Here is a 27,519-nt window from a genome sequence, read left to right as displayed (position 1 = left end):
ATAGACAGCTATAAGAATATCACTTATATTGAGCCAGATAAAGTAATTTGCTCTAGAACACAAGGGTAGAAATGTTGAATGGTCGGCAAATAAGTCTGTTCATGTGCAAGTTTGTTTATATTCATGTCTGTGTGTGGGCATATATACTGTACTATGCATATGTATGTTCTGTCAAGACTGATGAAGCCTCTTTTGTATAATACAGTTTAAGAGCTGTTCCCTCATTGCCAACATGAACAATCTTGCCATATAGTAAACAGAACAGAAAAACGTAGAGTTCACATGTTTTCAAGAGAACGACTGGTGTTATTCTAACCCTTTTTTGAATGTTTATGGAAAACATCCCCATGGTGTCATTGTAAAGCAGCAGCTATGAAAACACAGATGGTATTAAGTTAATTAGATCTTGATTCTTCTAAGTCATTCAAAATTTAATGTAATCTTAACAATTCCCAGACATCTCCTCAATGGCCTGTGGTGCTTTATGTTTACTTTGTAAGGCTATGGTAACCACCTAATCAAAAAATGTAATTCATGTTTTAGTCATAGTCAATATTTCACCATGTGCTCATCCACCAGATGGGAAATTTCGAGCACATATCACATTGTGAGTACAATGATGTTAAAGGTGACGTGTGTAATTTCTGTGCCACTAGTGGCACCAAACAGAATTGCAAAATAATATTTTTTAAACAGGTTTCCTGAACATATCTCTTGTCTTCCACTGGTTTGACAAACATAGTGCCACCCCAAACTCACACCATTGGCTGAGCCATGAGCATATTTAAATCCATGTTTTTACACTGATTATGCTTAATAAGCAGACAACATGTGTGGCCATGTAAATGCATTGTACGGCATTCCTTTATCTGCGTAAGGTCATAAACGGCGTAAGAATAAACCAATCCACTGAATAGATTTTTGCGTTGCATGTAAACACCTTAAATGGCGTTCTTACCAGCTTTTCCAATGTGCAAACATGCTGGCCGAATGCCTCTTCACGGTTTGACATCAAAAGCAGAGAATAGCTCAATTATTTCAAATGTCATATAAATGCAAATTTCTTGGTTTGTCAGATTTTTTTAATAAGCTGATTTTTGGGAGAAATCAGCATATTGGTGTGTATCTAAGTGGGCTCACTGTTTCTATGACAGGCTGGTCAGGATGCTCAAACAAACAGAGTAAAGTTTGGATAGCACCACAGAGCCACAGCGTTTACACTTTTCAGCAGACTATATCAATGAATGACTTACTTATAGTTGCTTTCCTACTGTGTAGTTGCTGCTTAGAGTTGCAACTACATATAGTTGCTTAATGGCTTACTAACAGGAGTAAGTAGTATGTAACCAGTCTCATGGTTAGGGAGGTACATTTTTTTCATTAAAACCTCTTTTTAACATTCACCTTTAAAATCCTCATCCGATTACGACACCATTTCACTTGCAGCAAAACTGCAGCAAAACATGTAACAAAGCACATAATCTTCTTACCGGCTTTTCTAATGTGCGCACGTGTTGTGCACATACGTACCTCTTCATGGTTTGAAGTCAAAAGCAGAGAATAACTCGATTATTTCAAATGTCATATAAATGCTGATTTCTTGCTTTGTAATATATTTTTAATACAATTATTTTTGGGAGTAATCAGCGTATTGGTGCTTTTCACATCGCATTACCTTTTAGACACTATTGGTTAGGTGTTGATTTAGGGTAAGGATGTCTATTTTGTTAACCTCTCATTTGCTTTTAGAACACTATTTGTTAAGTTTAGGTTAAAGTTTTTGGTTTTGGGTGGTACGTTTCTTTTTTTCCATTTCTTTCTAACATTCACCTTTTAAAACCTAGTGTTATTATGACACCATTTCACTTGCTTTTGGTGCCCCCACTAGACATTTCACTGGGAAACTGCAGCAAAATGTGCAATGAAGCACATAATATTGTTTTGAAAATGTTTTGCCATTGTAACAGAATTTTCATGAGATCAGGCTGAAAAAAAAACTTCACCTTTAAATCTGAAAATCAATTTTAATTCTTATAAAATAACTTTAATAATGATTTCATTTTGTACTGCATTTATTAAAACAGCAAGGATGTAGACATCTACACAGTTAATAAAATAATGATTTTACTTAATAAAAAAATAGTCAATAGCAATTCTTTACTTGAAAAAACAGAAAAAGGAATAACTATTTCTTTCAAACTTCCTTTGTAATTGCAAAGCTGAGACAAAATTGTTACCTTTTTGTGTGTTTGAACAAAAGGTGCTTGTACAATATTACCTCTTTCACAGAAAGAGTTTCGTGTGACATACTGAACAGTATGGCTTCCCGCCCTGGTCCTTAAACACACCCTGACTCAGCTGCCGAAGACAGAATGCACACACAAAGTGCTCAGGGTGGAACTTGCGGTCAAGTGCACTGATGCAGCGACCTGATATGGGCTTGCCACAGGTTCCACACAGAGTGCCCTGTCTAGAGTGATAGTGAAGGAAACAGAGGGGCCGACCATTCAACTCCAGGAAACAACCATGGGTAAAGGGCTTCAGGCAGTCCTGCATAGAGAGAGAGGCAGAAAGAGGATTACTAAAGGAGCATTTATAGGGTTAATTCACTCAAAAATTATAATTCTGTCATCATTTACTCACAACAAACAACTATCCTTCAAATCCTTGGAGGAGGAATTCAAGGTAACAAAAGCCAGAGAAGTGGTACAGTACAGGGACTCAAGTGATCCGAAGGTGGCTAAAGCAGGGATCCAATTAAGGACTGGCAGGAAGTGGAGGGCTGAGGAGGCCGTCCAGGAAGCAGAGGCAAAACTGCGGCACAGGAGGCTGGTGGGAGTGGTTACATGAGGCCAAGCTGGGTTAGGATCCTTTCCAGCTCCCCAAATGATAACCAGCAGAGGAAAGAAAAGGCACCGTCTAGTGCAGGAGGAGGTGAGAGCAACAGTGGAGGAGACAATAACCTGCATGGCGGTGGGAATGAAGCAACAGGGAGCTTGGACAAGATGGGAGAATGCGGTCGAGAGGAAAGTGACCTGGGCTGAGCTTTGGAAATCTGAGCCACACCGCATAAAATTTCTCATCCAGGCAGTGTACAATGTGCTTCCAAGCCCATCAAATCTGCACATATGGGGCAAAGCAGAGTCACCAGCATGCCCACTGTACTCCAAGTGAGGAACCCTGGAGCACATCCCACAGCTGCTGCACAAAGGCACTTGTAGATAGTCGGTACCAATGGAGGCATGATCAGGTCCTAAAGACCATCGCTGAAGCCATCAGCACAGGAGTTGAGTGGGCAAAGCAGTCCCGACCCTCCAAGCAGACCATCACCTTTGTCAGAGCCGGGGAGCAGCCAACACCCGCAAAAGGAACATCTGCAGGCATCCTGACCTCTGCAAGGGACTGGCAGCTGCTGGTGGACCTCGAACGGCAGCTGAAGTTCCCTAACCATGTTGCAGCCACTACCCTATGACCAGACTTTGTCCTTGTGTTTGAGTCCACCAAGCAAGCTGTGCTGCAGGAGCTGACAGTCCCGTGGGAAGATCTCTTGGACGAGGTCTTTGAAAGGAAGCTCCCCAAGTATGCAGGACTGGTCAGAAACTATCAGCAGGCTGGATGGAGAGTGAGGTGTCTCCCAGTGGAGGTTGGATGCAGGGGATTTGCAGCCCGTTCGTTAACCAGAGTCTTCAGCAATTTTGGCATTGAGGGAGAGAGGAAGAGGAGAGTCATCCGCAGTACTACTGAAGCAGCAGAGAGGGTCTCAAGATGGCTGTGGCTCAAAAGAGGAGAGCCATGGAGACATAATTAGCTAACCATCTGGACACAAGCTGGGTCACCTGGAGGAGAGTGTATGATGTTGAAAGACCCGAAACACCCGATGATTCCAGGCATATCACTGAAGGTGTGTCCAGAGGCATCAGTAGTTGTATGTACACAACAGTCCCTCATGTTGTTCCAAACATGTATGACTGACTTTTTTCTGTGGAACACAAAGGGAGATGTTAGGTAGAATGTTAGCCTCAGTCACTATTCACTTATATTATCTTTTTTTTTTTCTTTCAATTCAATGAAACTGAATGGTGACTGAAGCTAACATTCATTCCTTTGGTGTCCAACAGAAGAAAGTCATATAGGTTGAATATGTGGGTGAGCAAATGATGACAGAATTTTGGGGTGAATAATCCCTTTAAAATGAATGAGGGTACTCATATAACTTCTGGAGAGATAGAATAGCAGGTGAAGACTTCACCTTTGAAGCTCACCACAATAGAACAGACTGACTCACCCCTTACTGCTTATTTATAAGGAGTAAGTCACATTATTGTATTTGCATTCCAGTCTTCCATGGCATTAACTCACTCACCGCACAGACAAAGCAGTCGAGGTGCCATGTTCCATTGGCTGCAGACAGATAGTTCTCCTTCACTGGCTCTCCACAGCCAGAGCATTTGGGTGCAAAGAGGCGGTAGAAATCCCTGCAGCAATATGGTTTACCATCTCTCTCCATAAACCCTGTCAAGACAAGTCCATTGAGTACAAATGCTCATCTCTGAAATGAAGACCAAATCTGTTGTTTCACAAAATGTAGTAAGTTTGGGGTGTTCTGGGCATGAGTGTTGTAATAGGGCCATTCAGACTGCTTTTGTATTAAAAAGCTAGACATAATTCAGGGCCACAAATCCAGCAACAGGGTGGAGCCATGATGATTGTGATCGATGCCGGAAAGTTTTCTGGTTCAGGTCTCCATAAGAAGCCATTTAAAACAACAAAAACGAGCGATCCAGATGGACAGCAACAACCATATTAAGTGTTAGCTGTAGAGTAGAGTTGCAGTTGTTGGCTGTCAAAACAACTCGGGCTAATTAAAGCTAATTACTATAAGCGGCATAAAAAAAAATATAGCTTCTATCTACTTGCAAAGCAGTAAAATTTCACAACAATGGTACCTTAAATTGAGCTTCTTTAGCAAGATCATGCTAAAAAAAAAAAAAAAAATGCTGTTTTTCAGGCTAGTCCAGCTAATGCACATAAGAGATCTCGAGGTGACTGACAGGCACTGACTTTTACTTGTAAGGCGAGACTTCCATTTCTACATCCGCCATATTGAGCGTTCCAAATTCTCCCATTCATTTTAATACAAGTGCTCCATCTCTGATGCGGCACACTGGACATAGATATCTGTCTGGTGCATATTTACATAGAAAAACAATTGAAAAACAGCACTGACGAATGTGAAAACGTGTTCGGTGTGAATGGATCCGAATGGAACAGAATGCAGGTGTCTCGAGACGTTTTTAATAGTTCTTTTTAACTTGAAATGGCATCCAAAAATGCAGGGCTACTGTGCAACACACTGAAAAAAACAGCGAGACGCAGCACAACAGTCAAAGATGTCAGTCTAGAGGATGTTTGCATAGAAAAACAATTAAATAACATCATAGACGGATGGAAAAACTTGTTTAGTGTGAACAACTCCTTTGTTAATTGGCACATCTGCAATTGTCTCACCGTCAGTTCCAAATACTGACTATCCAAATAGTCAGTTCCACAGTGGGAGCAGAAGAAATGTTCTGGGTGCCATGGTTGGTCCATTGCTGTTAGAATGTTCTGTGTAAAACAAACACACTAAATTATCACCTGCTGCACTGACTGGAAGTCATGAATGTTTGTGAAGTGAAAGAGTTCAAAATGCCAAAGACACAGCAACATGAAACAATTAGTTTGGTCAAATAGTTTACAGAAACTGCAATTTCGTGCTTTGGGAAGTACTTGTGTTTGGTGTAATTTGAATCTATAAACTAGAGCCAAAAACATTAGTGTTTTATACATTATACATACATCATATATTAGTGTTTTATGTGGAACAAATGTGCCACATATTAAACACATCTGTCCGAGAAAAATCTAACAATGGTCTTTAGCAGTGTAAACAGAGTCAGCGATGGCAGATCACCTGAGTAATGGGAACTTTGCAGTAAGCACAACGAGGGGAAAAGAGGTTCTGGTAGTCTTTCTCACAATACGGCTTGCCACCTCTCTCAAAGAAACCACATGTGCCTAGTTCTTCCCTGCACACCGAACATACAAAGTGTTCTGGGTGCCACACTTGACCCAGAGCTGTGATCATCTGCATGATATTTTGGACATACATATAATGAGAACAATATCTTTGCTTATGTAGACAAATTAATAAAATAAATGCTAATTATTGTTGATAATACCTTCCCAGCGATGCATATGCCACATGAAGCACAGAGGCCCTTGGCAGCTGTTTGGACCCCCATTTTCTCCATGTCTGAGCTAAGAGAGCCCAGCAGGTCGTCAATAGCATCCACACCCTTGGATTGTTTTTCTGACAGAGGAAGATGCTGTCGGTTCTCAGCCCTGTAATTTTCTTCTGCTTGCTTTCCACTAACACTGTCTTTAGTTTCATCTGTTTTTTTGTCCTTCGTAGACTTGCGAGCAATTGGAGGTGGGCTTGATGTGGGTACTTGTTCTGGAACCTACAAAATATCGCAGATTTGGTCAATTGTCAGCCATAAATATTCATTTAAATAAATTTACCAAGTTTGTGCAATCAGGAAAGTTAATGTGCTCCTACTGCCCTCTTTTGGTGCTGCTCATTTAGTACAACGATGCAAAAATATAAGTGCCTGGGTGCATGAGAGGGTTGGTCAAAATGCAGAATTTAAGAATTTGCTCCCTTTTAATTAATGATTTGGTATTGGAATTGATTTGGCCATGCCACACAAGATATTGATTTGGAATTTGAATGACAGGAGTAGTTTACTGAATTGCAAGTTAAAAGAATTAAACACATTGGCACAATGGAGTAATTTCATTAGACAAATAGTTTTCAGATAACTATTTGTTTGGCTCCATTTTGAAGACGTTGAGGTAAATTAGCACAGTCTGGAAAATAAAGTGTTCTACAATGGTCCATAAAATGAAGGTTCATTTATTTAACATAATGAAATATATATTCATTAAATATTTTTATAAATTGCATTTCAAACCTATTGAAACCTATGTGTTCATTTTTATTATTGTTGTAATTATGTATTATTAACTACACTTACAGACAGTGGTGTAGCCAAGGGTGGGCCGGGGTGGGCCGGGGCCCAGCCAAATTAGACCCAGGACCACCCAGAATATTAGAGATAATTTTTTGACTTCAAATATATATATTTATAAAATAGTTTCAAAAATGCCCCTATTTCGCCATTGCAAAGCCTTTCTATCAAACTAACCGGAGAAGTTAAATTACACCCCGTTATCTTGCATTTACACTCGGTATGGACAAAAGTGTCCAGAGTGTTTAATTCGGACATTTATTTAAATGTTGCCTCGAGCTTATGGCTGAACCCCAAATTATGTATTAATAAGTTCCCTTTCTGCTGGTCAGAGTGGATTGTGAGGGGGGTTACTACACTCGGTGACCTACAGTATATCAGCTATATGAGCTAAATGAGTGCCCTCATTTCAGGAGTGGTGCTCGGAGATGGGGAGGGTGGCGGCCTTTGAAGAAGGGTCATTTAGAAGACTAGGGAAATTGAATTTGTTTGTGGAGAAATGGGGCGGATATCTGAAGTTGCTGGAGGTGTGATTATTATTATTTTTTATTACATTTTTTTTTGTTTGTTTCATTTTGTTTTTTTGTGTGTCTATAATCATGTATGACCACTGGGATGTTGTTGGGGGCCAGGGTGGGGTTGGGGATTGGGAGGGGTGATAGTGGGGATTCATTGCTGATCCTGTGTATATATGTTTTGTTTTTCTGTGTTTAATATGTGAATCAATAAAAAAATTGTTAATCGGGAAAAAAAAAAAATAATATAAAAAATAAATATATAAATAAATTCTGATTTCTGAAAGTGTGAAAACTGTTTGAATGCGCCGCTTTATGTTGTTAAAGGTGCTCTCAGTAGTGTTTTCCCCATTAAAAAAGTTTTACTCCTAAAGAAATTAATTGTAATTTTGAAACATATGTATAAAAGCATGACCATTCACATGAGATAAGGACTCTAGTCATATCAGTAAACTTAAAAAAGCAGAGGCGCCCTCATGGAGTCTGACATTTTAGAATCACATGACCAGTTGAATACTACTCGCTTAATCCCAGTAACTGTCTTGTTATTGGACACTTTCACTCTTGGATTAAATTAATCATGGCTGATTGTGAATAGTGAATTTCTACAATGGAATCTGTAACTGAAAACTATTTATTTTGAATGATGCTGCATCCACACCACTAGGTGTCACTGTAAGTCCAAGATGAGACAAACAAAAAGTTACTGAGTGTACTTTCAAGGAAAACTTGAAAAAAACATTTTTTAAAAATTGGGCAAAAACTTGGCCCACCCATTTTTATTGAGGCCCATTTTTATTTCCTGGCAATGCCCTTGCTTACAGAAGTTGAATATGAACTTCTTGAGTTTCTAATTCTATTTCCTTAAATTCACATTTGAATTACAATTCTGCATCCTGTTTGCTACCTCAATTCACATTAAATTCAAGTTCAGGAATTGAATTGAAATTTAAAAGGCATTCTCAATTCAATTCTGAATGGGGCACAGCCATGGTGCATGAACTGGTTAACTGATGCAGACCTCATCTGTTTCACTTACCTCAAGATCAAGACCTAACAGCTCATTCATGATGTAGTCTAACTCTCGTGTGGCTGTGCTGGGACTCATCAGTCCTGCCTCCACAGGGGCTGGAAGCTCACTAGAAACATATTTCTCTATTTAGCAGTGAAGGTAATGGAATACTGTATCTACTAAATGTTCACCTCAAAGGACAACATGCATGCCAAAATGTTTATTAATACAAAAAATGAAACAAATAAAAATAAAAATAGATGTACCTGTAGGTATGATTAACAAAGGCCTGTCCTGGTCCAGAGACAAGACCTGAGGACTCAGTCTGTAATGCAAGAAAGAAGCATTATAGAATCATTTGATCTTAAACTGAGTTACGTATTCACTACCAGTCAGAATTTTCTGACTTTATGGTTGGAATTATCTTGGAAACCTTCAGATAAGATATGTATGACTTTGACCGGATAATGAAGGAAAAGCAGACAAGTGCCCAGCATATTTGAGAACTTCTTCAGTACTGTTTTAAAAGCATTCTATGGCACCTCATAAAGCTGGTTAAGAGAATGCTAAGAGTATGCAGAGCTGTTAAAGGGTGACTACTTTGAACTATCTAAACATAAGATGTTAACATATTTGATAAACTTTTTTGGCCACTATGTAACCAGTCCTGTTCGACCTGCTACAAGCGGGATTCGAGCCGGTGTCTATAGACTACAGAGTCAAGCATTAGTCGCTAGTGCACCTCTTGAGGCTAGGGGAGTGAGGTTTACACATACCACACAGCTATCACGGACCAGCTGGCTCCTGTTACAACTACATAATTCCCATACTTCCATTTGTGTTATTCCATAGTTTTGAGGACTTCCTATTCTGATCAATTAGGGCTGCTTTTTTTTTTTTTTTTAAAGAAATTATAACATTTCTTCTTCCCAGAAGTAAAAGCAATAAAATTATGCACTTCTTTGGGGATTTTATGTTTTTAAGAGCGATTTTATGTAACTTCACTAGTAAAAACCTACTTCTATCATTTGAAACATGAAACATAAAATATGAGAATGTGTCATGTATTGAGGGCAGATTGCTGCCATCTGGTGAAAAAATTTATAAAATATCATGACTTGAAAATCATGTTATGACAAGAATAGCCAGTAGATGGCTGCATTGTTCTTTGCAGCCACCTACTGTGTAGTAATTCTAAATTATATCACAAGTTATGCATTTAGATACATATTTAGACATAATCAAACTATTATTTGTCAAAGTTTAGCATTTGTTTTTGTTTTTTGTTTGTTTGTTTTTACTGTTTTACTGTTAGTTTTTGCAATAATATCAGACTATGCTTCCAGTCAAACCTGACCTGGTATTTCAAAGAGAAGACATAAAATAATTGTAAAAAATTTGTTACCAGTCATTTATTTCAAACATCAAAATGTAATAACTTAAAGTAAATTAATAATAATGTCAAGAAAATGAACAGTAATAAACAGAAATGGACAGCAATGGACTGTGAAATTTCAATTAGTGTATGGAACAGAACACTCAGGTTTTGTTTTGTGTGTGTGTGGGGGGGGGGGGGGGGGGGGGCAGGTTTAAGTGGTTTACGAGGAAAATTTTTTAGGTTACAAACTGGTAATTACAAGGGTATTATGCTATAAATGTGGTTTATGAGGACATTTCTAGTGTCCCCATAATTCAAATCGCTTAAAAACTTACTAAACGATGTTTTTTTGAAAATGTAAAAATGCAGAACGTTTTTTGTGAGAGTTAGGTTTAGGGGTAGGGTTAGGGTTAGGGGATAGAATCTATAGTTTGTACAGTATAAAAATAATTATGTCTATGGAGAGTCCTCATAATGATAGCTGCAGCAACATGTGTGTGTGTGTGTGTGTGTGTGTGTGTGCGTGTGTGTGTGTGTGTGTGTGTGTGTGTGTGTGTGTGTGTGTGTGTGTGTGTGTGTGTGTGTGTGTGAATACACTGGCCTCACCTCAGGGCCCCGCACTTGATAACTGTCAGACTACATTTCCCACAAATCCTAGCTCTGTCATGACAATTTGTTTTCTGAGACAATAATCTTCTGAATCGGTTTCTGCACCTCACTTTGCTCTGGATTTGAAGATATGCTTAGCTAAGTGTCCTTGAGCACATGAATTCAGCAATATTTATAATTGTCTCTGAATATGTGCTGCATTCTGAGTGTGAGAGCTGATTTATAATTGTTGTTGTTGTTTTTTTTTTTGTTATTGACAAAATTAAAAAGAATTGCTCTCTGATATAGTGTCATTTTTGTGTGTGTTCATATTTGTGTGTGTGGGAGGGGGTATATGTTTTGTACTCTGCATGTTTTACACTCTCACCTCATTTCTCTGTGTGTATTTTCTGAACTGTGGCTGATTTATATGTTGTGTTTGACAAATAAAAAATAAAAAAATGCTTTTGTAGTCTTTCCTGTTCTTTTCTTACTGTCGGTCAATTTAGAACGCAAATAGCATCCTTTTTTTTTACGACCACTTACTGTAGACTTATTGAATCAAGTCCAGATTTGTTTGTGTGTTTAGATGGCACGTGGAGGAAAAGTCACTAAGTCTTGTACCGCTCAGATAAGCAAAACCATTTTTATAAGATCAGAAAATATTATTTCAGTAAAATATGACCAAACAGAATAGGAAGGTTCAAAGAAATATAAATTGGCCTGCATGAAATGTTAACTACCTGTCCATGCAGAGTTGTGTTGTCCCTTTTAACTGAGGTTCTTATTGAGAGGGTTTTAGGTGGAATTGCTACAGGAACAGTTGCAGTCTGTGAAGAGTTCTGAGCCAGCTCCTCTAAAAGCATGTCTACAAAATGGAAATCACATATGAAACTGCTGCAGAGAAATCAATGACGTAACTGTTGAAATAACTGTTGCACTGAAGCAGTCAGAGTTATGTGCTTCTAGTTCTAGGTAGGACTATATATGTACAAGGTGAAGCCACTGTTTATTAGCAATCCATGTCATTTCCTGAGGAAGTGAGAAGGCATGTCCTGCTGTCATCATAACGGATGCAAAAGACAGAACATGGCAAACAAAAGCATGAATTTCAGATTTTTACCACATATTTTTGCTGACACAAATAAAGTCACTTGATGTAGACATGGATGGACTGATTCACTTCTGTCCGAGTTTTCTGAAAAATGGGCGCTTTCAAATCTTCACAAGAGAATGATTTCATAACACTTATAACTTATCTTAGGAAAGCAAAGTGGATTGAATTATTAATAATCTACTTAGACCATATTGTTGCCTGAAGTGTACACTGTGTGCATGGATTTTTTTAAATCTTTTTTTTTTTTACGTTTTTTTAAGAAACCACACTTCTCACTTGCTCCTAGAATACCCTGGTTTAAAACAAAATGATTCACTGTAGTTAAAACAGCACACACACTTTATACTTAATCTAAAACTTAAACTTATTAATGAATGTGTAATGTATGCTGTATTATTATTAGGTTAAGATGTCAGCTTCACACTGAAAATGAAATGGTCACATTGTGCTGGTATGTCTCACTATTTTGAGTGTCTGAATATGCCTCAGACAACCAAATACCTGTTTGCATTTTCAGACCGTGTTTTAAGAGACTACCAGATCTTAAGCATATACAGTATGTTAGAAAATACACAACAGATGAATACCAAAATAAAGAGATGAGACAGTCTTCTAATTTTCAGAAAAAACACTTTTGATTGTGAATTACCTGTCACACCTGTGCATGGTGACTTACTATCATTTCGACATGTTTAGCGTTATAATGACACAGAATGTCAAACAACTTACCAAGTTCATCCATGCTGGTGTGGAGAGTGAGATGCCAGGTAAGCAGTGTGTGTAACATGTTCCTAGTGAGCATGTGTGACTGGGTGATCTGACACAAGCAGCTGTGGGTTGACAGTCCACATATGAAACTGGTGCTGCTTCCTTTTTGTGCTCATTGGTTTCACATATTGTGTTTCAGTCCTTATCTCACGATTTTCACCCTGCTATGCTTCCCTTTCCAAAGGGACAGTCTGTATGTTTTGCTCAGGCAGGCAGCATTGTGAGTGAGATCAACCTGTGTACTTATTAAAAATACCTTTGTTTTATTATACTTTAAAAATAAAAGATAGTTAAGGCACCATTTATGGTTTGATTTTATTTATTTATTTGTCCTTTATTTAACCAGGAATAAAACCCACTGAGATTAAAATTCTCTGTTACAGAAGTGTCCTGGCCAAAATAGGTAGCCGCAGAAGTTTACAGTTTTAAAGAACATTTGTCAAAGAAAAACAATTTACATTTGCATCAAGTAACTTTGTATCAAGGCACAGTGCAAATGACATTTAAAATATAAAAATGCATTCTCAAAGGTAAGTACAAAAAGCTGCAACAGTATTTAAAAACACTTGCAAACTGATAAATCTTTCTCAAGTTCTTATTCAAGGTATGCCAATATTTACCTGTTTATCAGTATTTACCTATGTATTTACCATCTGTTTGTTGTGGAGCTTTAAAATATATAGTTCTGCAGTCAACGTCAATGAATTAGTAGATTTTAGGGCTTTCATTTAGGCATTTTAAGTGCAGCGTTAAGCATTTGTTTTAGTATTTTTATGTCATTCTTAAAGCTACTGTACCCCATAGACATCAAAATTAAAAAACCACGGGTTGTGCCAAATTATCATAGTTACTGTTATTGTTTCTACTGTAATATCTGACCAATTTAATCCCAAATTTCCCAGCTAAGTGGACATATGCATTTTGCTCCTTGTATAGCCCAATGAAACAACTGTAAGCCTTGTCTAATAAATTATTATTATTACTATTTTAAAGTTAGTGAAAGTGTGAGTACTGGTAAATGATGAGAGAATTAAATTTTTTGCATGAACTATCCCTTTAAGGACAACTCTTCCTCTTTTATAGGGATCAGTGAGGAAGTTGCTGTGGTGAATTTAACCAGCAGAGGGACCCAGAGGAGAGTAGATCTTGACTGAGAATCCCAATGGCAACAAAAGGGTCGGTGTCCTAAAAATATATGCTACCTATCAGGATGTCCTACCAATGCTAATGCTATATTCGCATAGCTGTAGGGTTGGGGTTAGGGTTTGGGGAAGGGCTTCATACAACCTCACACCATATCACACTATCTGATAGTTTATGCTGGTAGCACATCCTGATAGGTATTATCTGCCTGACAAGATGTGCTACCTAGGTTTTTAACACATTTCATGCTGTTGTAGTACATACCGACAAGTTCTCCCGTGCCTCCCGACATGTGCTACCAGTGTTTTAACTTTACATATTACTGTTTTTACTGCTGGTAGCACATCCTGAGCAGGTAGCACAGATTGTCAGAACTCCGGCACAGTTAAAAATAACAGGTCATTGTTTTATCGAATAATAACCCCTGTACTTATATGATTTCACTTGCAGAATAAATTTAATACGGCTGACTTTGAATAGTGCATTTTCACAATGACATTGGTAACTGAGAACTTCTGTTTTAATGCTGCATCTATGCCACTAGATATCAGCCCTACATTTAATCAAATTTTACCGAGCACACCTTTAAGGTCGTAATGGGAAAGTATAAGCCCTTTGACAGAGAGTAGCATGATCCTGCAGTAGAGGAGGCTGCAGTTTCAGGACTGCAGTCCTAGGTTTTGTGTGTGTGTGTGTGACAGCAACACCTAGTGATGTGAATGAACAAGGACTGCATTTCTAGCAATAGGACGAAAATAATATGGACAACAATCAGTGTGCGAGTACTGAATGTGAATCAAGTTTTATTTGTTTAACGTTAAAAAACAATTGTGGTGTCTTGTCTTGGACAGTAAAGTTAATGTAGCCAAAGTGAGAGTTGCTAACTATAGTCTTAAAGGCACTACACACAATCATATATTAGCTTATGATAGTCTATTTGTTTAATGAAACTGTAGCATGATTTTGGCAAGTCCAACTATGTATTGACTTAATGACTATGATAATTATATCTATTTTTCACACATACACAGTGAAATTCTTTTTTTCACATATCCCAGCTAAGCTGGGGTCAGAGTGCAGGGTCAGCCATGATATGGCATCATTGGAGCAGATAGGGTCAAGTGCCCAACAGTGGCATCTTGGCAGTGCTGGTGCTTGAACCCCCAACCTTCTGATCAGTAACCCAGAGCCTTAACCACTGAGCCACCACTATGATCTATGTCTGTCAGCTACATTAAATCAGCAGTAGCCTACTGTCTTCAGTGTGAAAGCTTGTTTAATTCTCATTGTTTTACCATTTTAATTAAGTTTAAATAATCTTCATAATTAAACTGTGCTGACTGCCTATTTACCCCACAATACGTGTTATCAGCCCATCTCTTCATTTTGACATTGTTTTGTAATGTTGAATGAGACATTTGGCATTTTTAATAGTCAATTATTATGTAGGCCTATTCTACAGGCACTTTCAAAGCCTACTGTATATAAACGGCATGCCTACCATGGTGCTACTTGTGTACGGACCCATGTAAAATGGCTTGCTGTTCTGTATTGGTATAATGGTATATTTAAATTAACTTTTTTCTTCTCTGTGCTGCAGAATTTGTCCTTGCAGGAGGCTGAGCAGGTCTTCCTCTCTGGTCTGGATTATCATCACAGGTAAGAGTAGAGAATGTAATTTTTTTTTTACACAATGCCCAGTGTACCCTTTTTTTAAGGGTTACCAATATTTCAGTTAACCCAGCAGTGATTATGCTCTCCTTTTGCTATTTCAGTGAAGTGGAGGAATTTAGTAGAGGGATAGACAAACAATTGAGGAAAGAAGGGAGAACATTCAATTGGTAGTTAGTGCTGTTACATCACAATCTGGGGTTTGAATATTTAAAGGTCAGGAAAGGTCAGATGTCAATAACATGTTATTTCTATTTGGACTTATTGCATCTCTCTCTCTCTCTCTCTCTCTCTGGTGCATGCTGGGAGTGTGTGATGGAGCTGAGTGTGTTGTTGGGAGCGAATGCAATTATTATCGTGTTTTTCTGTTATTTCTTTATTTTTTTTCTTTATATTTCCACTCGTTAGATCGTTTTAAATCTTAGCAGAGGAAAGAAAAGTGAAAAGTCGCGGTTTATTAACCACATGTGTTCGGGTCTCAGACACAGCTGCAGGTGTGTGCCGGAGCCTGGAGTGACAGTGGAAGATCTGCTCTTAGCTGTCGGAGAGCAGGTCGGTTTTGATAATATAGTGTCGGCATCACGGATGAACAAAGCAACTGTGGTGTTTTTAAAGTCTGAATCGATGATAAATCAGTTGACTGTGAGCGGGATATGGGTCAAAGAAACTTTTTTTCCGGTTACGCCATTATCCGCTCCAGCAACAAAAATCACGATCTGTAATGTTCCGCCATTTATATCGAATATTGCAATCACGAAAGAACTGCGAGATTCGGGAAGATAGCGAGCCCCGTGAAACTCATTCCCCTCAGGTGTAAAAACACGGCACTTAAACATGCTTTTTTTCAGACGCCAGGTCTATATGTTCCTCACTTCACCCACGCGGAATCTAGAAGTTTCTTTCCGTGTGAACATCGGAGAAAACTCATACATGGTTTACGCGAGCACTGAGAGTTTAAAATATTTTGAGTGTAGAGATTTGGGCCATAAAAGGTTCGCGTGTCCACATAGAGAAGATCAATGGCCGTCCACATCTCAAGCTGATACTGGAGTTGCTGTTGAACATCACAGAAGTGATGGAGCAGAGCAGAGAAGTGAGGAACAAGCTGAAGTCATAGAGAAGGTGAAAGGACAGGAGGAGGTGAGTGATAACAGTGTTAATAATGGATGTGTGAATGTTACTGATGTCATTGATAATAGTGAGCTTCAGACTGCTGCTGAGGATATGAATGAGATGAAGGTTGGAGAAAAAATAGGAGGCTCAGAGGAGATGAATTATGGAGCTCAGGCAGGAGGCTCAGAGGAGAACCTCACTGATGAGTTGGAAGTTTACTGATGATAGTATGAGAAATGGTGAGCAGTGGGCAGATGTGCCGGGAGAGGCTGATAAAGATCTATACATTGTTGAAGAGATTAACTTTTTTCTTGACAAGACTAAAGGAAAGGCAGGGGTTGAAGTAGGTGACTTTTTCCTGACATTGGAAAAAATCTTCACTTAATAAGGGATTTGTTTGATTTTGCTTATTGCAGTTAATGTTAATATGGGCTTGTTATCTTTAGATCAAGAAAAGGCCTTCGACAGGGTTGATCATGTGTTTCTGTTTGATACTCTGAAAGCTTTTGGTTTTGGGGACAATTTTTTTTTTCCAAGATTAAACTTCTATCGCGTGGGTGAGGCAACGTGCATGATAAAAATGGCTGGTGGGTTAAGTATCCCTATAAAAGTAAATAGAGGAATCAGGCAGGGCTGTCCTCTCTCAGGTCAACTGTACAGTATAGTAATCGAACCCTTGTTGTGTAGATTGAGGAGAGAGCAAGTGGGTCTACAGGTCAACTCCCTCAATTTTCATATTAAACTCTCTGCATACGCTGATGATGTCACAGTTATAATCCTAAAGCAAAGTGATATTCAGTTGCTAAAGGAGGCTTTAGAGTACTATAGAAAAGCCTCTTCAGCAGTAGTTAACTGGGGTAAATGTGATGCTTTGTGGTGTGGAAGAGATTTTAAAGGTCCAGCACTTCCTGGTGGCTTTCAAATAGGTTTTAAATATATAGGGGTGTTTATAGGGATAGAAGAAAAAACTGGGCGGGCCTAGTGGAGAAAGTGTGTGCTCGGTTGTCTCACTGGAAACGGTTGCTACCCCAGCTGTCCTACAGGGGGAGGGTCCTGGTCTGTAACAATTTGGTTGCATCTTTATTATGGCATAGAGTGTCAATACTTGAGACTCCTAATGATTTGGTGAGAGGAATTCAGCAGTGACTAGTGGATTTTTTTCTTGTCAGGACACCATTGGTTGAAAGCGGCTCTGCTGTATCTACGTATACAGGAAGGAGGCCAGTGGCTGACTGACATCAGATCAAGAATAAAGGCCTTCAGAATTCAGACGGCACAGAGACTGCTCTATGGGGAAGATGTGAGCTGGGCTGGAGTAGCCTGTGCCCTCCTGAGGAGAGTGGGAAACATGGGTTTAGACCACCACCATGGACACTTTTTAGTTTTTCGCTGGGCGCAAATAGCGCACAGAGATTATGGCTCAAAGAAGAACCGTTACTTTTTAATTTTGCACTAGACTTGGACATTTTTAAATCAGATACTCTCAGAAAGGCCATGTGGGCAGCAAATATTATAAATATTGGACATTTAATGGAAAAAGAAGGATGGATAACTGCTGAAAAATTGGTTTTAAAACTGTGATTAAGATCAATCAGATTAGCACAGAATCTGTTGACTCAGATATTAGATTTTCTGCCACAGGACTACAGACTGGCATTAGAAACTTTTGATGAAGAGGTGGATAACTGTGTTTTTCCAGAGCTAAGTGTTTTAGCAGAGACTGGACCATGGCAAGAAAAAGAAGGTAGCTTACTATCTTTTAAGACACCTCAGCTGGAATTTATTTGCCATTGCTGGAAAGAAAGCTATTTACACACTGTGTTAAAGTATGTCACCTTAATACACTGGCAAGTGTCAAAGAGTCCAAATGGCAGGAGATGTTTGGGCTAGGCATTTCCCCTAAAGGTAGCTGGAGGTCCTTGTACAAACCACCAATTGAGAAAAGGTCTGGAGACCTTTAGTGGAGAATTGTACATGGAATTATAGCCACAAACAGATACAGAGCACACCTTGATCCACAGGTAGGGGAGGGCTGTTCATTCTGTGGAAAACAGGAAACAGTTTCTCATTTGTTTTTATAGTGTGAAAGGCTTAAGTCACTGTTTTATTAATAAGAAGAGTGGTGTCAGACTCTGGGGGAAATTTTTACACCGGTTTATTTCATTTATGGGCCAAAATATAGCAGAAGTAGGAGGGAAGCTTATGTTTTAATTTTTTATTTGGGCAGGCAAAATTGGCTATATGGCTGTCACGAAAAAATCATCTGAATGGTGTCAGGTCAACTGATGTTGTGTCCATTTTAAAGGGATTATTAAAATCTTGTATTAAAATTGAGTTTACTTACTACAAACTGGTCAGTGACATGGAAATGTTTAACTACAAATGGGGAGTAAATCAATGTATTTGTGAAGTTGTTGATGGTATTTTGCAAATTTATGTTTAGATATGTTTGAATTAGTTGGTTTTTTTCTCTATTTATTGTTCTCTTCTCTAAAAAATGTTTTTAAATTATTTTTTTATTTTTTTTTGTATATAGACCCTTAAAAGTAGTCTTTTTATTTATTTTTTGTCAATTCAAAGGGGCTTTATTGACTTGAAAGTTTCAAGAAAGTGTTGCCAAAGCATCAAAATACAATGTCCAAATTTTTGAACAGTACACAATAGCAGTAATATGAACATTAATTAACATTAAGATTGATGTATATTAATTATATATGAATAGTATATCATGCACGTGTGCTCCGAGTGTCCTGATTATTCACGGTCCCTCAGGTTGTGGCATGCTGATACATATTGGGCAGCAAGCTATGCCCCGTCTCTTTCCACTAGGAGTATTTTTAAAGGTCATTAAGCTCTTAAATCACAGAGTTGAACATAAATGTTAAAGTAAATGTTCCTTATTTCATTCACTTCACTCTCTCTGAGGCTTCACTGACTCCTACAGCAGTTCTGTCCATGTGGCAGCTGATGGGCAAAAGAGGGGTTGTTTGTGGGTGTTGTATTGTTATTATTGTATAAAGTATATACACAATCTTGAATCTGCCTCCAGAGTCATCCTTGTGTCTTGCCTCTCTCCATCCTTTGAAATATCTGGTTGATTTAGTGACTGCAAAGGCCATAGCATATGATTTCAGCTTTCTTTTACCTGATGAGCTAATAATGCCAATTAGTTACATGAATTGCTCAACATGCAGCTCTTAGCAACCAAGTTGAATTGCAAGACAGAGTAGTATTTCTGTAATGAACTGGCCATGGAGATGGTGTTAGGATCCATGTGCAGGAAGTTTATTAAAGAACAAAAGCAAACAATCCAAAATTGGCAGGCAGATAGACGTAGTCGGTAAGCAGGTGGTTAAATCCAATATACCAAACAATCAGTCCAATAAGGCAAACAAAACAAAGGGTTATCCAAAAAGCAGTAAATCCAGTAAAACTGGCAATGGTCAAAATGAGAACAAACAGTAAAGGCAATGGAAAAACGCTTAAGGCAGGGTAAACTGGCAATACTTCGCAAAGAAACAATGGAGGTGAATGGATATTTATACATGGTGAAAACAGGAAATGAGCAGAGAAGAAATTGGAGACGATCAGTATTCAACCACCTCTGGTGGTTGGTAGGAGGGGTAACAACCTCAGATGTTACAGAACAACTGTTGCTATGAACAACTTCTGGTGTTCTTCTGCTGGGAGATCCCCTTGGTCATGGTGCTAGACGATTAGGATGGGCTTGATGAAATTCTTGGATCGGGGACGGGTCCAATATGTCTTTGGCGGCTACCCATGATCTCTCTGGTCCGTAGCCTTCCCAGTCCACCAAGTATTGCATCTGGCTCCCTCGTCATCTTGAGTCAATGATCTGACCATATACGCTGGGGCTCCATCTACCTCCAGTGGAGGCGGAGGCTCGGAATTCATGTTTCCAGAGCCAGACGCCGGGTGGACGGGTTTCAGTAAGGACACATGGGAAGGAGATGCAGTAGTTAGCAGGAGCTCTAAACGTTAAGTAACTGGGTTTATTTGACAGATAATTCTGAAAGGACCCACATAACTTGGACTGAGCTTCCTGCAGGGTAGCCACAGCTTGAGATCCCTTGTGGACAACCAGACCCTATGTCCTGGTTGATAGTTGGGATGGGGGGCGCCTCCGCCAGTCAGCCTGGAAGCGTTGTGCTCAGACTGCTCGCTGTAGCTGGACATGTGCGCTGTCCCACACCCTCTCGCTTCGCCTAATCCAATCGTCCACCACTGGCACCGTAGAAGGTTCTCCTGACCAAGGGAACATCGGGGGTTGGTAGCCCAGCACACATTGGAAGGGGGTTAGTCCCATAGAGGTATGAGTGAGGGAATTCTGTGCATATTTGGCCCAGGGCAGGAAGTCACTCCACTTCTCCCGTTCACGGCTACAATAGCTCAGAAGATATCTGCCAATCTCCTGGTTTAAATGTTCCACCTGTCCGCTGGCTTTAGGGTGATAGCCAGAGGTGAGACTCACATTGATGTCCAGTTGCTTGCAGAATGCCTGCTGAACTCAGGACGTCAACCTCGATCGGACACGATGTCCTCTGGTAATCTATAGACTCTAAATACTAGGAACAAAGCATTAGCCGTTTCCATGGCAGTGGGTAACCCCTTGAGAGGGACAAGTCTACATGATTTTGAAAATCAATCAATTATTACCAGAATGGTAGTGTATCCGTTGGAGTTTGGCAGGTTTGTGACAAAGTCGATGGACAGGTGGGACCATGGTCTGAGGTAATGGTAGTGGTTGGAGCTACCCTGTGGAAAGTTCTCTGTGGGTCTTGGATTGGGCACACACCTGACAAGACCTCACATCTAGTTAAAAACATCATGAACCAAAGATGGCCACTAGAAGGAATTACGTACCAGGGTACTAGATCTTTGGTTGCCAGGGTGTCCTGTGCTCAAGGACTCAAAGTGTGGACCCATTGGATAGTTCTCTGATGCAGAGCTTGGGGTACATAGTGCTTGGTCAGGGGGCAGTTAGGTGGTGACGGTTCATGCTGTTGTGCTCGTGGGATATCATGGAGGAAATCCAAACTTATCGGTGCAATGACAGATGGTGGCAGGATGGATCCAGAATGAGGTTGGACGTGGGATGGATCATGTCTGCATGAAAGTGCATCTGCCTTGCTGTTCTTGCTGCCAGGGTGGTAAGTGACAGTAAAATTGAACCTGGTGAAAAACAATGACCATCGGGCTTGGCATGGGTTCAATCTCTTGGCTGCCTTGATATAGTCAAGATTCTTGTGATCTGTGATAACTTGAAACGGGTGGACTACCCCCTCTAACCAGTGATGCCATTCTTTGAGTGCTGCCTTCATAGAAAGTAATTCCTTGTTTCCCACATCATAGTTTCGTTCTGCGGAGTTTAACTTTCTGGAGAAGGCACATGGGTAAAGCTTGCCTGGGGTACCATGAATTTGTGACAGGACTGCTCCAATCCCTCAATCTGAAGCATGTACTTCAACGATGAAGGGAAGATTGGGGTTGGGATGTTTCAGTATAGGAGCAGTTGTGAAGCTTGACTTGAGGGAGATGAAGGCTTGGTATGTGTCATTCCATGGCAACTTGTTTGGCTTACCCTTGAGCAAAGATGTGAGTGGTGCTGCAATGATACAGTCGTTTCTGATGAAATGGCGATAGAAGTTGGCAAAGCCCAGGAACCACTGTAGTTCCGAGTGTGGAAGGTTGAGGCCATTCGGTAACTGCAGTTATCTTAGAGACATCCATTTCTACACCTTGGTGGCTGATATTGTAGCCTAGGAATGTGGTATGAGGTATGAAACTCACATTTCTGTCTTGACCAAAAGCTGGTGTTTCTGGAGACATGATAGGACCATCTTGACATGCTGTATATGCCGTGTCTTGTCTTGAGTAGATAAGGATGTCTTCAATGTAGGCCACCACACAATGATTCATTAAGTCTCTGAAGCTTTGACCTTAAAACACATCATGGAACACTGCATATTCCTCAGGTATCATGGTTTTTCTTTGTGACTCAGGACTTTCCACACTGGTAGTAAGACAAGGCATGGAAACAGCAACATGGAGACAATGTTCATGACAGTAACTTGACCATTGCGTGAGCTCACCTTGGTTCCAGGATATTGATGGGTCATGGACAGCCAACCAAGGATGACCCAGGATAAGAGCATGCTTGGGTGAGTTGATGACAGTGAAATGTTCTCCACATGAAATAGTCCAATCTTGATGGTTATAGGACTGTTCTGTTGGGTTATACCAGTACCAATAGAAGCGTTATCAATAGTGGTGATGTTGATCATTGGGAAGCACTGAATGGTGGGTACATTGAGCTCTTGGACGATCTCTTGATTAGATTCACAACAGCCCAAAAATCCACGAATGCTGAAAAACATCTTGCAAGATCACCAAAGGAAACCTCTACCGGCAACAAAAACCTGTGAAAGGTGGGTGATACAAAGTTCGGGGTACTCACATGCTGCCTTGATTTCATGGAACTTGATTTCTTGTGTGGGCATGCAGCATTGAGATGACCTGGTAAACCACAATAGTAGCAAAGCTATTCGTTCTGTCAACATTGGCATTCTTCCATAGAGACACGTGCATAAGCAACTTGCATGGGTTCAAGTGATACAGTGAATGCATGGGCCTGTACTGAGACTGTAGAATTAGAGGTGGAGAGAAAGAGGCCGTGGAGCATTCTGAAGCAAGTTATCCATCTTGATAGTCATGGTCATGAATTCAGAAAGAGTAGGACCCTCACCCTTGCATGTCAGTTCCGCCCTGAGTTTTAGGTTAAGCCCTTTGTGGAAAACAGTCTTCAGAGCGACATCGTTCCACCCACTCTGAGCCGCTAGTGTCCTGAACAGAACTGCATAATCCACTGTAGATTTAAGACCTTGGCATAGATGAAGCAGTTGAACAGAGATAACTTGACCACCTGCTGGATACTCAAACTTAGTGGATTTGTTGAACAAAGTAGTCAAACGAGACCTGGATTTGAGGATCTTTGTCCCAAACAGCAGCGGCCCAATCGAGTGCTTTACCGGTAAGCAGTGACATCATAAAAAGGCACATTTCTTGGCGTCAAGATTAAATGATTCAGTTTGATTGGAAAAATAGACTTTGCATTGTCATAAAAAACCCCGGAACTTTTCAGCAGAACAATCAAACTTATCAGGGAGAGCAAAGCTTACCGGTTCAGCATGGGGAGCTGGCAGTGAGTGAATGTAATGAGTCAAACATTCGTTGGCAGCTCGTAAGTTGTTCAGCTGGTCTTGATAACCCTTTAAAACTTCGCACTAGTGTGCGAATGCGGCCTGGAGGTGTGAGACTTCCACTGGATCCATGGTAGACGAAGTATTCTGTAATGAACTGGAGACGGTGTTAGGATCCATATGCAAGAAATTTATTAGAGAACACAAGCAAACAATCCAAATCAGCTGGCAGATAGACGTAGTCGGTAAGCAGGCAGTTAAATCCAATATACCAAACAATCAGTCCAACAAGGCAAACAAAACAAAGGGTTATCCAAAAAGCAGTAAATCCAGTAAAACTGGCAATGGTCATAACACGAGAACAAGCAGTAAAGGCAATGGAAAAACACTTGGTAAGGCAGGGTAAACTGGCAATACTTCACAAAGAAACAGTGGAGGTGAATGGCTATTTATACATGGTGAAAACAGGAAATGAGCAGAGAACAAATGGGAGACGATCAGTATTCAGGAGAGCGCTCCCTCTGGTGGTTGGTAGGAGGGGTAACAACCTCAGATGTTACAATTTGGCTAAAATAAACCTTTAAAACTATAAGTGGTTAGTATTTTAGTAACCTGTAACAAGTCGTTCAACTTTAAGAAGTATCTGAAAGAGCATGAAAAGCTGCACAGCAGTGAGTGTTCTGTCTGTATGAATGATTTTAATTCGACAGATGTCAGTGAATTTAGTTATAAACATTCACTGTATGCCATCCTCCAACATAAGGCCCTTCAGTTTAAAATGTTAAGAAAGTATTTTAATTGAACTTCTGCATGAGTGTATTTGGCATGAAACACTTGAGAAGTAGACTCATGTGTGACATGCTATACACCTAAAACAAACAGCATTTTACGAATTCCTTTATAATTATTATTCATGCCATTTTTATTAATTGAGAGACTATATGGCATATTTGTATTTTTACTGAATTCATATGTCACACGGCAGGAGCACTAAAAAATTAATGAGGGCAAAAAGGTTTAAAAGTGGTCAACAATTAGGTTACAGCATTCTGAAATATACACTTTCCTTTATGCATTCATATACATTACATTATGTACATGTATTGTACAATTTTGGTGTAATGGTTTGCATGGTTCTTTGTGCCTGTGAGACCAAAGAGTTTATATCTGTAAGTTCTGTGCCCGGGTGTTCCGAAGCAGCAGTAACCATTGCAGAAAACACACTGGAGAGAAACCGCTGCAGTATGAGTTTCAACACACACATGCACCAGGCCTCTTGTTTATAACCAAGCTTATGTAAAACTCTGATAACAAATTTTTGCAGAAACATTGCATTAAAGGGACAGTTCACCCAAAAATGAAAATTCTGGCACCATTTACTCTCCCTCAAGTCATTCCAAAGCTGTATGACTTTTTCTTTGGTGGAACACAAAAGTAGAAATTAGGCAGAATGTTAGGGACTGACAGCCTCAGTCACCATTCACTTTAACTGTTTGAAACAAGAATTTTGGGGGGTTTCAAACTATTCATAATTCATGTGTTGTCATCAAGCATAGGCTGGACCTCTTTAAAACTGACCTAAATAATATTCAGGTCAGTCTATTAATTAATTGTCATTCATTTAACACGAACAGTATGTGTTGTACACATTAGTTCTGGGGAACACTGTAACTAAAAACTACCTTTCAGTAATAGGGGAGAATTATATAGTATAGTCAATATATGTATTATTTGTTAATATAATTAAATAGTTTCCATACACAATGTCAAGGGATAAATGTTAATACAACTAAACTTGACAGTTGTATCAAGTAATGTGTGTTTGAAATTCTGTGGAAACACTTTTTTATTTGATTTTATTTTTTTATAAATGACATAGACATTTTGGCTCTCTTGTGTTATTGTTCTGTTTTAACAGAATTTTGTTATTGTTCCTTTGTTTGTTCTTGTGTTATTGTTTTCTTAATTTCTAGTATCCATAAAATACTTCTTAAATTACATTTTGCACATGGCATGTTTTGCATATGTGGTAAATGACTCATCATTGAGGAGATTTGTACAGTGGGGTGTCTTTATATCACAAGCCCTAACAACATTTAATCATGTGCAGGATATGAACAGGGTTGGGAGGGTTACTTTTGAAATGTATTCCACTACAGATTACAGAATAAGTGCTGTAAAATGTAATTTGTAACGTATTCCATTAGATTACTCAAGGTCAGTAATGTATTCTAAATACTTTGGATTACTTCTTCATCACTTGAAGATTTTTTCACTTGTTTTGACTATAAAAACTCAGCCATTACATTAAGACAAAATTCACATGTTAAAATAACATTCTCTGAAAAACCTAAATACACTATATTGCCAAAAGTATTCGCTCATCTGCCTTTAGACGCATATGAACTTAAATGACATCCCATTCTTAATCCATAGGGTTTAATATGACGTCGGCCCACCCTTTGCAGCTATAACAGCTTCAACTCTTCTGGGAAGGCTTTCCACAAGGTTTAGGAGTGTGTTTATGGGAATTTTTGACCATTCTTCCAGAAGCGCATTTGTGAGGTCAGACACTGATGTTGGACGAGAAGGCCTGGCTCACAGTCTTCGCTCTAATTCATCCCAAAGGTGCTCTATCGGGTTGAGGTCAGGACTCTGTGCAGGCCAGTCAAGTTCTTCCACACCAAACTCGCTCATCCATGTCTTTATGGACCTTGCTTTGTGCACTGGTGCGCAGTCATGTTGGAACAGGAAGGGGCCATCCCCAAACTGTTCCCACAAAGTTGGGAGCATGGAATTGTCCAAAATCTCTTGGTATGCTGAAGCATTCAGAGTTCCTTTCACTGGAACTAAGGGGCCAAGCCCAGCTCCTGAAAAACAACCCCACACCATAATCCCCCCTCCACCAAACTTCACAGTTGGCACAATGCAGTCAGACAAGTACCGTTCTCCTGGCAACCGCCAAACACAGACTCGTCCATCAGATTGCCAGATGGAGAAGCGTGATTCGTCACTCCAGAGAACGCGTCTCCACTGCTCTAGAGTCCAGTGGCGGTGTGCTTTACACCACTGCATCCGACGCTTTGCATTGCACTTGGTGATGTATGGCTTGGATGCAGCTGCTCGGCCATGGAAACCCATTCCATGAAGCTCTCTACGCACTGTTCTTGAGCTAATCTGAAGGCCACATGAACTTTGGAGGTCTGTAGCGGTTGACTTTGCAGAAAGTTGGCGACCTCTGCGCACTATGCGCCTCAGCATCCGCTGACCCCGCTCTGTTATTTTACGTGGCCTACCACTTCGTGGCTGAGTTGCTGTCATTCCCAATCGCTTCCACTTTGTTATAATACCACTGACAGTTGACTGTGGAATATTTAGTAGCGAGGAAATTTCACGACTGGAGTTGTTGCACAGGTGGCATCCTATCACAGTACCACGCTGGAATTCACTGTGCTCCTGAGAGCGGCCCATTCTTTCACAAATGTTTGTAGAAGCAGTCTGCATGCCAAGGTGCTTCATTTTATACACCTGTGGCCATGGAAGTGATTGGAAAACATGAATTCAATTATTTGGATGGGTGAGCGTATACTTTTGGCAATATAGTGTATCTTGTGCAGTGTTGTTTCTAGGATTTTTAGATATTTTTACAGGAAAACAATACAAAAATTATTATCAAGAATACGATTTTTGCCCTAATATCAAAGGTCTTACTAGAAAAAAAGAAATTATGATCCAACTTGAATTTTCTTGATAAAAAAATATGATCGTGCCTGGTAACGTGCATGTAAAATGGCTAGAAATAGCATTTTAGCTTAGCGTAAAGCTGACAATTTACACAAGGTTTATTTCTATTTCTTCTGCTCCAAACTTACTTCTCTGTCTGCTCATTTGAATATAACACATCATAAGAAAGTGTTTCAC

General features: G+C 39.7%; 1 protein-coding gene across 2 annotated transcripts; it reads right to left on the bottom strand.

The window, feature by feature from the left end:
- Nucleotides 1-2,035: 2,035 nt before the first annotated feature.
- LOC127424514 (leupaxin-like) lies at nucleotides 2,036-12,542 on the bottom strand. 2 transcript variants are annotated; one of them, XM_051669815.1, is made up of 9 exons: nucleotides 12,413-12,542; nucleotides 11,310-11,434; nucleotides 8,867-8,925; nucleotides 8,628-8,727; nucleotides 6,222-6,503; nucleotides 5,954-6,127; nucleotides 5,538-5,607; nucleotides 4,364-4,524; nucleotides 2,036-2,550 (listed from the first exon to the last, which is right to left on the bottom strand). In XM_051669815.1, the coding sequence occupies exons 1-9, from the start codon at nucleotides 12,483-12,485 to the stop codon at nucleotides 2,284-2,286; spliced, it is 1,311 nt and encodes a 436-aa protein (XP_051525775.1). In that variant the 5' UTR covers nucleotides 12,486-12,542; the 3' UTR covers nucleotides 2,036-2,283. The 2 variants fall into 2 exon arrangements, 1 of the variants encoding a protein (XP_051525775.1); XR_007894484.1 differs by having other exon boundaries at nucleotides 2,404-2,550; nucleotides 4,364-4,512; nucleotides 5,509-5,607.
- Nucleotides 12,543-27,519: the final 14,977 nt, after the last annotated feature.

The sequence above is a fragment of the Myxocyprinus asiaticus genome, chromosome 33 (genome assembly GCF_019703515.2).
Source record: "Myxocyprinus asiaticus isolate MX2 ecotype Aquarium Trade chromosome 33, UBuf_Myxa_2, whole genome shotgun sequence".
Classification (NCBI taxonomy): domain Eukaryota; kingdom Metazoa; phylum Chordata; class Actinopteri; order Cypriniformes; family Catostomidae; genus Myxocyprinus; species Myxocyprinus asiaticus.
Note: the sequence above shows the minus strand (reverse complement) of the source record. Positions and strands in the feature narration are given on the sequence as shown.

Excerpts from the sequence above, each read along its gene's own strand:
- LOC127424514 (XM_051669815.1), bottom strand. The coding sequence starts at position 12,485 with ATGCTCACTAGGAACATGTTACACACACTGCTTACCTGGCATCTCACT. Across the intron at positions 11,435-12,412 it reads CACCAGCATGGATGAACTTG|ACATGCTTTTAGAGGAGCTG; the intron begins GTAAGTTGTTTG and ends TCCATTTTGTAG. Across the intron at positions 8,728-8,866 it reads TTTGTTAATCATACCTACAG|TGAGCTTCCAGCCCCTGTGG; the intron begins GTACATCTATTT and ends ATATGTTTCTAG.